This window comes from Elgaria multicarinata, chromosome 22 (genome assembly GCF_023053635.1).
Source record: "Elgaria multicarinata webbii isolate HBS135686 ecotype San Diego chromosome 22, rElgMul1.1.pri, whole genome shotgun sequence".
Taxonomy (NCBI): domain Eukaryota; kingdom Metazoa; phylum Chordata; class Lepidosauria; order Squamata; family Anguidae; genus Elgaria; species Elgaria multicarinata.
Window position 1 is genome coordinate 5,679,097 of NC_086192.1, and position 13,423 is coordinate 5,692,519.

Here is a 13,423-nt window from a genome sequence, read left to right on the forward strand (position 1 = left end):
ATCTCCATTCCTACTCATCATGGTTTCTTATCTCCATTCCCACGTCCGCAGCTTGGGTGTACTTCTGGATCCAGCCCTGAGCCTGGATGCCCAGGTTTCGGCGGTGGCCAGGAGTTCATTTGCACAGTTAAAGCTAGTGCGCCAGCTGTGCCCGTTCCTAGAGATGTCGGACCTGGCCATGGTGACACATGCCTTAGTTACATCCTGACTGGATTACTGTAACACGCTCTACGTGGGGCTGCCTTTGAAGAGTGTTCGGAAACTCCAGCTGGTTCAAAGAGCTGCAGCCGGAGTGTTGACCGGGGCTAGTTACAGGGAGCACACAACTCCCCTGTTAAAACAGCTCCACTGGCTTCCAGTCTGTTTCCGGGCACAATTCAAAGTGCTGGATATGACCTATAAAGCTCTATATGGTTCGGGTCCAGGTTATTTGAAAGAACGTATTCTCCCTTATGAGCCTGCCCGGGCTTTGAGATCTTCTGGAGAAGCCCTTCATTCAGTCCCACCTTCTTCACAGGCACGCTTGGTGGGAACATGGGAGAGGGCCTTCTTGGTGGCTGCTCCGGTGCTCTGGAACCCTCTTCCCAGGGAAGCTAGGCTGGCTCCCTCCTTGATGGGCTTTCAGAAGCAGGCTAAAACTTTTTGTTCAAGCAGGCCTTTGGAGAATAATCCAGCCCTCCATCTATGTTAATGTCTTATAATTTTGTTGTGTATTTTTTAATTGTTTATGGTTTTGTTTCCCTCCCCCTCCCCATATGTATATTTTAAACTTTGTAAGGCCGCCTTGAGGCCCAGCATTGGGCAAAAGGCGGGATACAAATAATAATAATAATAATAATAATAATAATAATAATAATAATAATAATAATACTCAACAACCCATAAGTCTGCTGATACCTCTGTCATATGTCTGGGTCCTGCTGTTTTGGCTGCCTAAAGAACGGCACCCAACACTTAAGCATCAGAAATAGAGGGAATGACCAAACTATCATATTTGTAAGGTCAGTGGCTACCTTATTTGCTGATGTCACTATAATGGCATGGCAAGTGCTACTATAGTAACTAATAATTCACACACAATCCCCCACCTCAAACAAATGGAAACTTACCTCTGGTTCATGCTCTTCAACCCTGTCTGTCTCTAGGTGTTCATTGGTGCTATTCAAGAGAGAAAAGAGAGTCATTGCAAGATGACGCCATAATTGAAGGTTATGACATCATGTGCGTGGATGCTGCCCTCTAGTGCCCCCTAGTGGTGTGGAAGGCAAATACAGGTGATGAAAATACAGAGATGGGGAGGAACTCATCAAATCCAACCTTTCAGAGAGCCAGTGTGGTGTAGTAGTTAAGAGTGTTGAAGTACTGGGTTCCAATCCCCAGTCGGGCATGAATCTCACTGAGTGAAGTTAGGCCGGTCACGCTCTCTCAACCTAACCTACCTCACAGGACTGCTGAGAAGATAAAATGCAGGGAGGGGGGAAACTTTGGAGGTTGCCACCAGCTTCTCCGAAGGAAGGTTGAGAGAAAACAGTAATAAATAGATAAATAAACCACTATCCTGGAATCTTGCTTAATGCTATTGTTGCTGTCGGCCAGGGCTGGAGAACCTTTTTTTCTATCAAGGCTGAATTTCCTGGGGTGTGTGTGATCTTTTGGGTGCTGCATTCTAGTGACAGGTGGGACCAGAGCCAAAAGTGGGCAGAGACACTCTTTCCTCTGTCCTTCTCCCATACCCCTTTCTCTTTCTTTCTCCCCCTCTCTTTCTCTGCCACCCCTTTTCTCTCTTTCATTCCCATTTCTCTCTCCCTCGTCCACCTCCATTTCTCTCCCTCTCTTTCTTCCACTCCCTCTGTTCTCTCTCTTCCACCCCCTTTGCCCTCTCTCCTCCAACCCCCTGCTCTCTCGCTGTCTTTCTTCCACCCCCTTTCTCTCTCTTTCTCTGCCACCCCTTTTCTCTCTTTCATTCCCATTTCTCTCTCCCTCGTCCACCCCCATTTCTCTCCCTCTCTTTCTTCCACTCCCTCTGTTCTCTCTCTTCCACCCCCTTTGCCCTCTCTCCTCCAACCCCCTGCTCTCTCGCTGTCTTTCTTCCAACCCCTTTCTCTCTCTTTCTCTGCCACCCCTTTTCTCTCTTTCATTCCCATTTCTCTCTCCCTCATCCACCCCCATTTCTCTCCCTCTCTTTCTTCCACTCCCTCTGTTCTCTCTCTTCCACCCCCTTTGCCCTCTCTCCTCCAACCCCTTGCTCTCTTGTTGTCTTTCTTCCACCCCCTTCCTCTCTCTTTCCTCCACCCCCTTTTCTCTCTCTGGTTGGCCATTGGGTGATCAGAGTGCTGGACTAGATGGACCCTCGGTCTGATCCAGCAGGGCTCTTCTCATGTTATTATGTACACTACAAAAATGAAGTGAACCATCAGTGCTATAGAGAAGACCAAATACGTCTTTAGTAAGGCTGCCTCCCTGTCCTCTGGTTTAAGTTAACAGCTTGGTCCTATTGTTGAGCCCTGAAGCTCCAGCTCATACAGACTGACTGTTATAGTTCTGTGCTACCTTAAGTGGTACAGTCACAGCAGGCATAGGAATATAGGGAAATGCCTTATACTGAGTCAGACCTTTGGTCCACCTAGCCCAGTATTGTCAACACGGACTGGCAGCAGCTCTAAAGGGTTTCAGGCAGGGTTTTTTCTAGCCCTACCAGGAGATGCCGGAGAGTAAACCTGAGACCTTCTGCATGCAAAACAGGGACTCTACCTCTGTGCCATTGGCTCTCCTAAAGGCAGACATGCCCCCGGCCCTACTTTACCAAGAGAAGCTTCTCTGGCACTATTGTGGGCATATAAGAAGCACTGCAGGTGGCAGCCAGTTATGGACCACACCTCCAAATACCTTTCCCAGTCTCCCCCCATCACACACACACACACACACACAATCCCATCACTCTCTCTAATTTCAAACTCAGGTGGTGCGTGCCAACAGAAATCGAGGCACTGGGAGACAAGAGGGAGGTACTGGCCGGCTCTCAAGGGAACCCCTGAGGCTTTTGAATGTTTTAAAAAAAGAGAGCAGCAAAAATTAGCCCAATTAGGACTGAGCATGCTCAGTAGCCACAGAATGTTGAGGGTCACTGGGGGGGAATGGACAGAAAACTGGGAGGATGGGGAATGGAATGGAATGCCCTGGAAGAGGGCATGCCCCAGAGTTTCGGCTGTGGGGCGGTATATAAATGTAATTAATTAATAAATAAATAAATAATAGGCTTGCACAGCACGTTTCGTTAGGGGCTGCACCCAGGGAATTTTAGACTCCCTTTCCCCTTCCCTCCCACAATGCCTATGATGCAATGTGTGCCCCAATTGGAGTGGAGGCAGGGAAAGTGCACTTTACTGCCCCCTTCTGCTCCAACTGGGGCTTTTAAAGTGTTGGAGCAATAGGATGGGGGCAGGAAAGGGCACTTTCTGGAACCTCCGGAAAGTGTATATTTCCTCTGCTATGCTAATAGCGAATGCCATAAGTGTGTGTGTGTGTGGGGGGGAAATACACACTTTCCAGAGGCTCCGGAGATATTAGGGTGTGCCTGGGCACACCCGGCACACCCTATACACATGCCTATGGGTGTGCCCGTCTGTCTGTCTAAAACAGTGGTTCCCAAAGTGGGCGGTACCGCCCCCTTGGGGGCGGTGGGATTGCATAAGGGGCACTAAGACGTAAAGGGGCGGCCGGGGGGCACCTGAGGTGGTCTTTTTTGAGAAGCACCTCTTCAGAAGGTCTGAAAACCCAGGGACATTTTTATGGGAGAAGGTAGTTTGGTCCCAAGCCATATTTAGGGTCAGAATCCACGCATGTATTAATACCGTTTAAGAAGAGTCCTTTTAACGGTAAATTGAAATATTTCAAAAGCACCAAAACGCTAATGAAGAGACATATTCTGCTTGGTGTGCCCCGCCATGCCGGTCGCAAAACAGAGGCGTTCACTCCCTTTTCCCTCCCTCCCTTGGCAAGCCTGTGGTGAGTGCTTCGGATTTTGAATAAATATTCAATTAATTGTTACTGTTTTGAATTTTATTGTTATTAGCTTCCTTAGTGGGTCGTTGAAAACCGCTGTTCTGAATAATGATTTTTATAGTGTAGGGTAGGGGGCGCTGGGCATGAGTTTGTGGAACCAAGGGGGCGGTTACCTGAAAAAGTTTGGGAACCACTGGACTAAAACCCTAAATAGGAGCACCCCTCTTAGGTGGTGAGAATACACTGCGGAATTTTGTTACAGGTTGCAGTTATCAAATAGTACAGAAAATTATTAGAAACAAGGATAGACTTACTTAGTGCTTTCAGTAATTTCAGGAGGCTGCGTTACATGTGGGGTATTGGGGATTTCTACAAAAAAAGAGAGCAAGATATAAAAAAAAGAGATTGAAGTTTAGTTCTCAAGGTTTGTTTCTTTTTTAATAACTGCCGTAACACTCAGCCAAGAAATACTTTGCCAAATAGAGCTAAAGATCAATATGTATATATGAATCACATGGTACAACCCTCCTGAGGGTGTACTACTTCAAGCTGCGTGTGGGGCGTCCAATCCACCACATAATTCCTCCCCACAAGTAGAAAGCTAGGCTCCCCCCAAGCGGAAAGGAATGATAGCTTCTTCGTCCTTTATACAAGGAAGTGTTCCAAAATGGAATTTCCCACCCACCCGCAGATTGAAGTGGTACATTTCCAAGAGACCCTGATACATATTCATGAGGAAACTGACCCTGCCCACAGAGCTATGCTGTGCTGGAAAGCAGACCGCACCATTTTCAGAGAACTGCCTATAATGCGACACCAGTAACTCTATGCTGATATATGTGAGCAAAACAATATAGAATCATAGAATCATAGAATAGTAGAGTTGGAAGGGGCCTCTAAGGCCATTGAGTCCAACCCCCCGCTCAATGCAGGAATCCACCCTAAAGCATCCCTGACAGATGGTTGTCCAGCTGCATCTTGAAGGCCTCTAGTGTAGGAGAGCCCACCACCTCCCTAGGTAACTGGTTCCATTGTTGTGCTGCTCTGACAGTCAGGAAGTTTTTCCTGATGTCCAGCTGGAATCTGGCTTCCTGTCACTTGAGCCCATAGTTTTGTGTCCTGCACTCTGGGGTGATGGAGAAGAGATCCTGGCCCTGTGTGAGAACCTTTTGAAGAGTGCTATCAGGTCTCCCCAAATGGGAAGTTGTTTTTTAGCAGGTCAGACTATTTGTCCATCTGGCCCAATATTTTCTGCTCTATATGTTCAGCTTCCCAGGGTCAAAGAGAAGCATCGCTCCCACCAACTGTGACCTTGTCCCTTTACGCTCGAGATACTGGGAATGAACTTGGATCACATGCATCCAAAGTGTCTCTTCTACCGCTCAACTACGGCCCATCCCTGTTGCTCCATCACAGGTCCTTCGATGTTTTATACAAAACCCATCGTACTGCTAGCATCAAATCCCCACCTTGGAGAGGTCATTTAGAGTTCTCAGTGGTTGCGACTGAAATCAGGACATTGGAGCCACCACCAGCCTCCACTGGGCGATGGAATCACATACTTGTACCAATGGAGTTGTTCCAATGAAAGAGCGGGGAACATTTTTTCCTATGAAAAGCGGGGGGGGGAGCCAATTGGAGGCCTCAGCCAGCCCCATCTACAGCATTGCTTAATTCACACACACTGCCAAGCCGATCTCTCTCTCTCTTTCTCTCTCTCTTTCTCTCTTTCTCTCTCTCTTTCTCTCTCTCTCTCTCTCTCTCTCTCTTTCTTTCTCTCTCTCTCTCTTTCTCTCTCTCTCTCTCTTTCTCTCTCTCTCTCTTTCTCTCTCTCTCTTCTCTCTCTCTCTTTCTCTCTCTCTCTCTCTCTGAGTGCCATCACATGTGAAATGAAGCCGAGGGCCAGATGCCGCCCAAATATTGCCCACCCCAGTTCCAGGGCAGTTCCAGAGATACAAAATATATTCTCCAAACTAGTGAAGAAACCAGGGCTTTCTCTCCACTGCCCACTCCATAACCGCAAAGACCTTTGTCATTTCCATGACTAGCAGGCAGCCGAATTATGGAAACGTGCCCAATCCCTCTGCAAAGCTGCCTGATTTGCGTCCTGTACACAGGTCAGAGAATCCAGCTTCTCTTGAGGCGGAATTCCGATTGGAAGTGCACGGTGATCACACGCCCTGATCACACGCCCTGCACACAGGCGTCCAAGCTCTTCAGTTCAAGGTGTGGACGACACGAATTTCAGCTCCCCTGGCCCCTTCAGCGCACACCCAGGCAGTGCCACATGCTGGTACAAGAAAGGGGATGTGGCTGAAACCTCTCAGAAGCCCACCCAGAGCTCCGGAATCTTCAGCAAGCAGACAGGGAGGGCTGTGCACAGGAATGCACAGGAATGCACAGGAATGCACAGGAATGCACTGGTGCACGGCCCGTCCCTGGATCTATCTGTGTGCAGTGCACTGCCAATCCCAGAGGGAGGCAAAGAGAATCCTATACAAGTACCTTCTACCAACTCTGTTTGGTGGCCCAGCTATGCCCCTATCTGGACAGGGATAACCTAGCTTCAGTCATCCATGCTCCGGTAACCTCCAAATTAGATTACCACAATGCCCTCTATGTGGGGTAGCCTTTGAAGACGGTTCAGAAGCTGCAGCTTGTGCAAAATGCAGCGGCCAGATTGATAACTGGAACAAGGAGGTTCGAACATATAACACCGATTCTGGCCTGCTTGCATTGGCTGCCTGTATGTTTCCGAGCCCAATTCAAGGTGTTGGTTTTGACCTATAAAGCCTTACACGGCTTGGGACCACAATACCTGACAGAACGCCTCTCCCGACGTGAATATACCCGGACACTACGTTCAACATCTAAGGTCCTCCTCCGAGGGAAGCTCGGAGAGTGGCAACAAGGGAGAGGGCCTTCTCAGTGGTGGCCCCCCCAATTATGGAATTATCTCTCCAATGAGGCTTGCCTGGCACCAACACTGTTATCTTTTCGGCGCCAGGTCAAGACTTTTCTCTTCTCCCAGGCATTTAACAGCGTTTAACAACATATGCTAAGTTTGTTTTTAATGGACCCCAGAACTTTTGTGGTTTAAATGGATACTGTTTTATACGGTTGTTTTTTCGATGTTTCTAAATTTTGTATACTTTTTAATGTTCACTGTTTTTAACTTTTGTAAACCGCCCAGAGAGCTTCAGCTATGGGGCGGTATATAAATGTAATAAATACATAAATACATACATACATACATAAATACAAGCACAACGTCTGCACCCTACCATCCGAACATGCCTAAATGTCGCGCCAACGTACAGATGAAAATAAAAATTAAAGCATCCCTTCAAAACGCCGCCTATATCTGCAGAGACCACAAGTGTGGCTGGATTTCTCACTCCTCTTCCAGCTTTCACTAAGACCCATATCAAGGGTTTGAGGTATCCGGCACTCTTCAGACATTTGTGGACTACAATGTCTATCAGCCATAGCCAGCACGGCCAATGGGATGATGGGACTTTTAGTCCAACAGCTTCTGGAGAGGGTCATGTTTGCTCTACAAACACACACACACACACACACCACTATCACCATTGTGTGCTTATACTATTTTTGTGAACCACCTAGAGGGCTCCGGCTATTGGGTGGTATACAAATGTAATAAATAAATATAAATAAATACTATTTATAAAGGCGAATAACCACATCGAGATTCCTAGTTTTGCAACCAGTTTAATTTGTGGGGGACAAACCAAAGTGGCTTGATAACCATGCACTATTCCAACGTTTTAGGTCGGAATGGTGTACCTAAAATGTCGGAATGGTGTACCTAAAATGTCGGAATGAGGAACGGCTATAAAAAAAAATGTTGGAATGCTGTATAGTTATAAAACATCCTGCATTATAAAATAAGAGTTCAAAACAAGATAGGTCAGCGAGAAAAGAAATGATTCGTTCATGCAAGCAGGAGCCCATTTTTGATGCAACGTGCAGAAGAAAATTAATTCACTGTTATTATTTTTTTCTGTGCATGCTTCTGAGAAGGGATGGGTGGAAACAGAGTTTCAGCAGAAATGGAACTCGGAGGTTAAAGGAAAAACTCACCTGGGAAGATAAACTGTTGTCTATGCTGAATGTAGTAGGCAGCTTTTTTAAAAAAAGAGAGAGAGAGGGACAGCAAATACAAAATAAAAGATCACAAGAGATTAGCATGTGAGAAGATTACGGTGTCAGCAAATGCCCCCATATTTATCTAGCTGGCGAATTAATCCCCAATTCATTGTTAGTAAACTGTAAAAAGGCAATCAGAAACATGGGTGCGTTCGAAACGCATGCATATTGAGACATTAAAAAAGCAAAGATCGCTGTGCTGGTCCATGAAGGGAAAAAAATTAATCATCCAAAATCCACAGTTGGGTCATACCTTTATTAAGACCAACCAACACGCCAAAAGCTTTCGAGACGCAGAGTTATGCATACTGAAAAGAATGCAGCTGGGCTGGAGAAAGCATTATTTTTCTCCAGAGTCAGATGGGGTGAAATTATTAGCTTTTGGTGTTGGTTAAGACAGAACTGGATTTATCTGCCAGTTTCCTGTTCTGGCACATTTGCATCTTTCTTTCTTTTAACACTCTACAAGCCAAGAAAAGTCCCTCTCTTCTGCATTCCCAATCCATCAAGCAACATCCCATCCCCGCCCCCGCTTCAACCTCTTCATCAAACTCAACGTTTTAAGAAAAATATTAAACGATAATCATCATTTCCTCGGACTCTAACAAGAACAGAATCAAAATACAGCTTTACGCAGCGTGACAAGGACCCCAAATGAATAATGATCATTTTAAATTGACGATGTTCATGAACATACCTACAGCGAAATGGATTTTAAGCATGCCCGGAAGGCCCCGTGCTAATTTGTTTGTTAAAAAATAATCTGTACAGCACCTAGCGATGTTTGCGTTTGCTACAGAGGAAACTTGCATTTGTCTCCTGCAGTAAAAAACAGCAGCAGAGAGCCCGGCAGCATCTTAAAGACTTGGGCTGTTTCCAACGAAACTTTATAACAGTATAAAGTGTTGGTTATTACCTTTAAAGCCCTACCTGGTTTGGGTCCAGGCTACCTGCGGGATCGCCTTCTCCCGTACAATCCGCCCTGCACACTCAGGTCCTCTGGGAAGAATCTACTTCAGTCAACCAAAACTAGGCTGACAGGTATTACCCAGAGGACCTTCTCGTCTTCCCGCCTCGATCCAAGTGGAGAGGTGGGTAAGAAATAAATATTATTATTATTATCATCATCATCATCATCATCATTCCCTGTGCCTTCCTCATTCATGGCATTGTACGGGGAGCCCACCATGTCTTCCATCTTTTTACCTTCTCCAGAAAATCTGTTAAGGAGGATTTCTCAATCCTCCCAGAGTGCAGGACACGGAATAACGGGCTCAAGTTAAAGGAAGCCAGATTCCAGCTGGACATCAGGAAAAACTTCCTGACGGTTAGAGCAGTACGACAATGGAATCAGTTACCTAGGGAGGTGGTGGGCTCTCCCACACTAGAGACCTTCAAGAGGCAGCTGGACAACCATCTGTCAGGGATGCTTTAGGGTGGATTCCTGCATTGAGCAGGGGGTTGGACTCGATGGCCTTGTAGGCCCCTTCCAACTCTGCTATTCTATGATTCTATGAGTACATGGAGCACTTGCAGAATGCCTCCTGATTGACAGCATCAAGAACTGTCTGGCAGAAGCCTAACGTGCTTAGGGTGCAATCCTATGCATGTTTAGGCAGAAAAAAAGCCCTGCAACAGCCAGCATTCCCCAGCCAGGACTTTTTCCCCTGCCTAAACATGCATAGGATTGCACCCTTATTACGGCAGAGGCTTTTGAGTGCCAAAAATCTGACATGCATTTGATGAAGTGGGTTCTGGCCTACAACAGCTTTTATCGAAGGTGCTGCAAAACACTTTGTTGTTGCAGCAATTTTAGGTGCTTTGGTGGCGGGGAGGTGAAGAGCGGGTCATTCCCAATATCAAGATGCAGGCAGGAAGTGTGATTTTATTGCTCTCGTTTCTACATCAGCCCACCAACTTCGCTATTGTTCTACGAAAACATAACGCGATAACTAAATAAATGAAATATAAGGTAGCTGCGGAGGGGGGAACGTATCAAGTTAAGCAGGAAACCGGCGTGTGGATGCCATTTTTGGAGGAGTTGGGGTGGGGGGGGGAGGGCGGAACAATGAGAATTTGCTCCAAACGTCCTCCCCCAAAACAAAGGCACATTTTACCTGGAAAGTTGAAGCGGCTGTCCCGCTGGCCCATGGGAGACGGGTTCGGGGGTGGTGTTGCGCTGGGGGGGTTGGAAGACTGGAAGGGGGCCGGGGAGGACGGCGTGGAGGAGGTGGTGGAAGACGGGTTGCTGCTTGAGTCGAGGTGGTTCATTGCCGGGGCATGGTCCTAGAAGCGTTCGAAAGGAAGCAGAAATCCATGAGAATGTGGGCCTTGGAGAGTTGAGAATGAAGATCCACCAGTGTAGACAACGTGGCGACTTCCACCAGTTTTGAACTACAACCCCAAACAGCCCCTACCAGCATGGCCATCAGCCGGGGATTATGGGAGCTGCAATCCAAAACAGCTTGGAGGTCACTGGGTTGCCTTTCCCTAGCGTCGATGTAAACGCTAGGGGTAAGGAGGCAAGCATACCAGCTTTGGAGATCTTTGGAACACTTGATCAGGCTACCTGTTAAACAGCCCCCTTTTAATGTCATCCAAATGGGTGGCCATCACTAGTAGTGAATTCCAAGTCCTTCCTTTTATCTGTCCTGAATCTCCTACCCATCAGCTTCATGAGGGGGTTCTAGTATTATAGTTGGGGGGAACCTCCCCCTATCTACTTTCTCCACACCAGGCATAATTTTGTAGATCTCTGTATAGGAGAATCTCTATCACTCCGGGCAGCTCACTGATTCTACACAACATTGCCACTTTCCCCAACCAGAAGCATTGGACTACAACTTCCAGAATCCCCCAACCAGCTAGTAGATGCTGTAGTCTCACACTTCTAGAGGCCACCAGGTTAGGAATGATGCAATGACATTTAGAGCTTCTCCACACACCAGGCCTTTTATCCCACAACTTATCAAAGCTTCTGCTTCCGGATTCTTTGCGGAATTAAGGTCAGCTCCTTACACAGGCTGACAAGTGCTGTTTTTTTTGGGGGGGGGGGACTTCCTTTGCCTGCAAGTTCTACATGTTTTGTAATACAGCCACTAGATGGTGCTGTGGAATAATGGAACTGCGCAATTACACACAGCCACTAAAACGGATTAACATTTATTACCACATTTCCCCCGATCTTTTTAAAAGGTCAGAAGGCACGGCAGATGCTCTGGAGGTGGATGAGATTGTGTAACAGACTCACAAACTTCCAGAAGTGACCAATCATGAGCGAGCCATAAACGCCTCATGTAGAAATGATCATAACGATTAAACGGGTCTATGTGCTGGGTAAGCACATCAAAGCAACAAATCACACCGCAGAAGGCCCTCCCTTTGGCAGGTGGTAAATGTCCTTCCCTTTTTGGGAGAAGGATTCCTCTGGACTAGGGAGAAGGATCTCCTCTGACGTTCTTAATGCTAGGCCAAGTTGGTCAAAGCAACCTTGCTTAGGAGATGATCAAGCAACAGTGATACAAACACGTCTGTCATCTTTGGAGTGATGAGCGTGTGTTTAATGAGGTTCTCCTCAGCCTCTTCATAAACCCAGTACCTTCTTAGTTAGTGCTTTTGGAAGAGTCCCAAACTGCGGTTCCGATGGTCGGTCCACTGGGTTATTGATATCGGAAGGGACAGATTCTGTCCGCCTCAATGGCGATACTACTGAAGATACATGGGAGAAAAGAGAGAAAAGGGAAGCCTTTTATCTGCATTTCTTGTCATTGCAAAAGCATAAAAAGGCTGGGAATTTGCGGGAGGGGGGAGGAAAGGGGGGGAAGAAAACAGACACTTACTGGGTAAGAAAGATATTCTACAGGGCGGGGCTTCTTTTGTACATTTGTTATGACACTTTAATCTGCGAAAAAGAAAAGGCACGTTAGATGGAAGCAAACTGCTTTATGGACGCACCGCAGAGCGACTTCAGAGTATTTCCCAGGAGCAGACCCTTAAAACAGTGTGCTGCAGTGGTTAGAGAGTCAGACGAAGACCGGGGCGATCCGGAATAAAATCCCCACGCAGCCATGAAGTTCACCAGGGTGACCACGGGCCAGTCGCTATTGTAGCATTTGGAGGCACACTCTTAGCATTTCATAACAGAGGAGCTCTCGGGGGCCGCATTCCGGTGGTGGGCGGGGCTAAAGGCCAGAGGGGCGTGGCCAAAATACAAAAAGATACCTGGCTATTTCAAGCTCAAAGTTGTTCATATGACCAGTGATTAAGCTTCAGGAAAGGCATTGCAACCTTTTAGAATTTGGGGGTGGGGAGAATGCACAAAAGCTAAGAAACCAAAGCCCGGAGGGCAAGATAACCACTATCTCACACTGCCTCTTTTGTCTTAAACCTTTCATTCTACCTGTAATCCCACCTCTTAGTAGGGATGTCGGAGGAATCCATTTGGGAATCCCAACTCGTCCCCGCCCGCCCGCCAACTCCGTTCCATCTTCCGCCAGCTGGTCCGATTTGGTGCGCATTGAGTCAGGCCAGCTCGTGGAATTTCTATGAAAACATTTGCGCAAAAAACATTTGCGCAAATTACAGCTGGGGGGGGGGAAATTCGTCAAAATTCCCCTGAACTCGGGGATACCGTGTGGCCCGGCTCGCAAAGTCCACAGAAGTCCAACGAGCCCAAAAAGGGTCATATTCCGTGGCCACTGACACCCCTATCTGCAAGCCATCCGCGATGCGTAAGAGTAATGGTTTCTCATTACCCAATGCGTTTATAATTAGTAAAAATGTTAAGAGTTCCACCAGGCACATTTCTGTACCTTCTCAATAGGTACGAGGGTTGAATTTTCATTTGGGTGGGATGGCTGTTTTTTAGTGACATTTTCGCCCATCCCTGTCTGTAAAAAAACAAAAACACGGGTGGCGATATTCTCATTGGACACTCACCTGCAATGTTTACACTTCACTCCAAACATCATGCTTTTTTGACACACCTGGCACACCTGAGAGAGCCATGACTTCGTAGAAAATCTGGATATGAAAGAAAAACACAGAGAAAGTAGCAGTAGTGATTGGGAAAAGATATACCATTGAACTAAAACAAATGTTTGTACATTTTACACGGCTAAATTCCACAAGGGAAGGATTCAACACTCCTGACCGGGTTCGCACAATCAGCAGGCAGTGAACAAGCCACATCGGTGTAACGTGGTTCATGTGTCTAAAACCCATCCCACTATAGTTGCAAGTGAACTGGGAA

The 13,423-nt window shown here is 46.9% G+C and overlaps 1 protein-coding gene across 1 annotated transcript in view; it reads right to left on the reverse strand.

The window, feature by feature from the left end:
• The window catches only part of KSR1 (kinase suppressor of ras 1), a 152,410-nt gene that overhangs the window by 23,451 nt on the left and 115,536 nt on the right, over positions 1-13,423 (reverse strand). The window contains exons 7-13 of the mRNA XM_063146847.1: positions 13,111-13,194; positions 12,012-12,073; positions 11,771-11,877; positions 10,290-10,458; positions 8,107-8,148; positions 4,317-4,371; positions 1,110-1,158 (exon numbers count right to left, since the gene is read on the reverse strand). Coding sequence (XP_063002917.1) covers positions 1,110-1,158; positions 4,317-4,371; positions 8,107-8,148; positions 10,290-10,458; positions 11,771-11,877; positions 12,012-12,073; positions 13,111-13,194 — 568 coding nt within the window. The remainder of the gene's footprint in view (positions 1-1,109; positions 1,159-4,316; positions 4,372-8,106; positions 8,149-10,289; positions 10,459-11,770; positions 11,878-12,011; positions 12,074-13,110; positions 13,195-13,423) is intronic.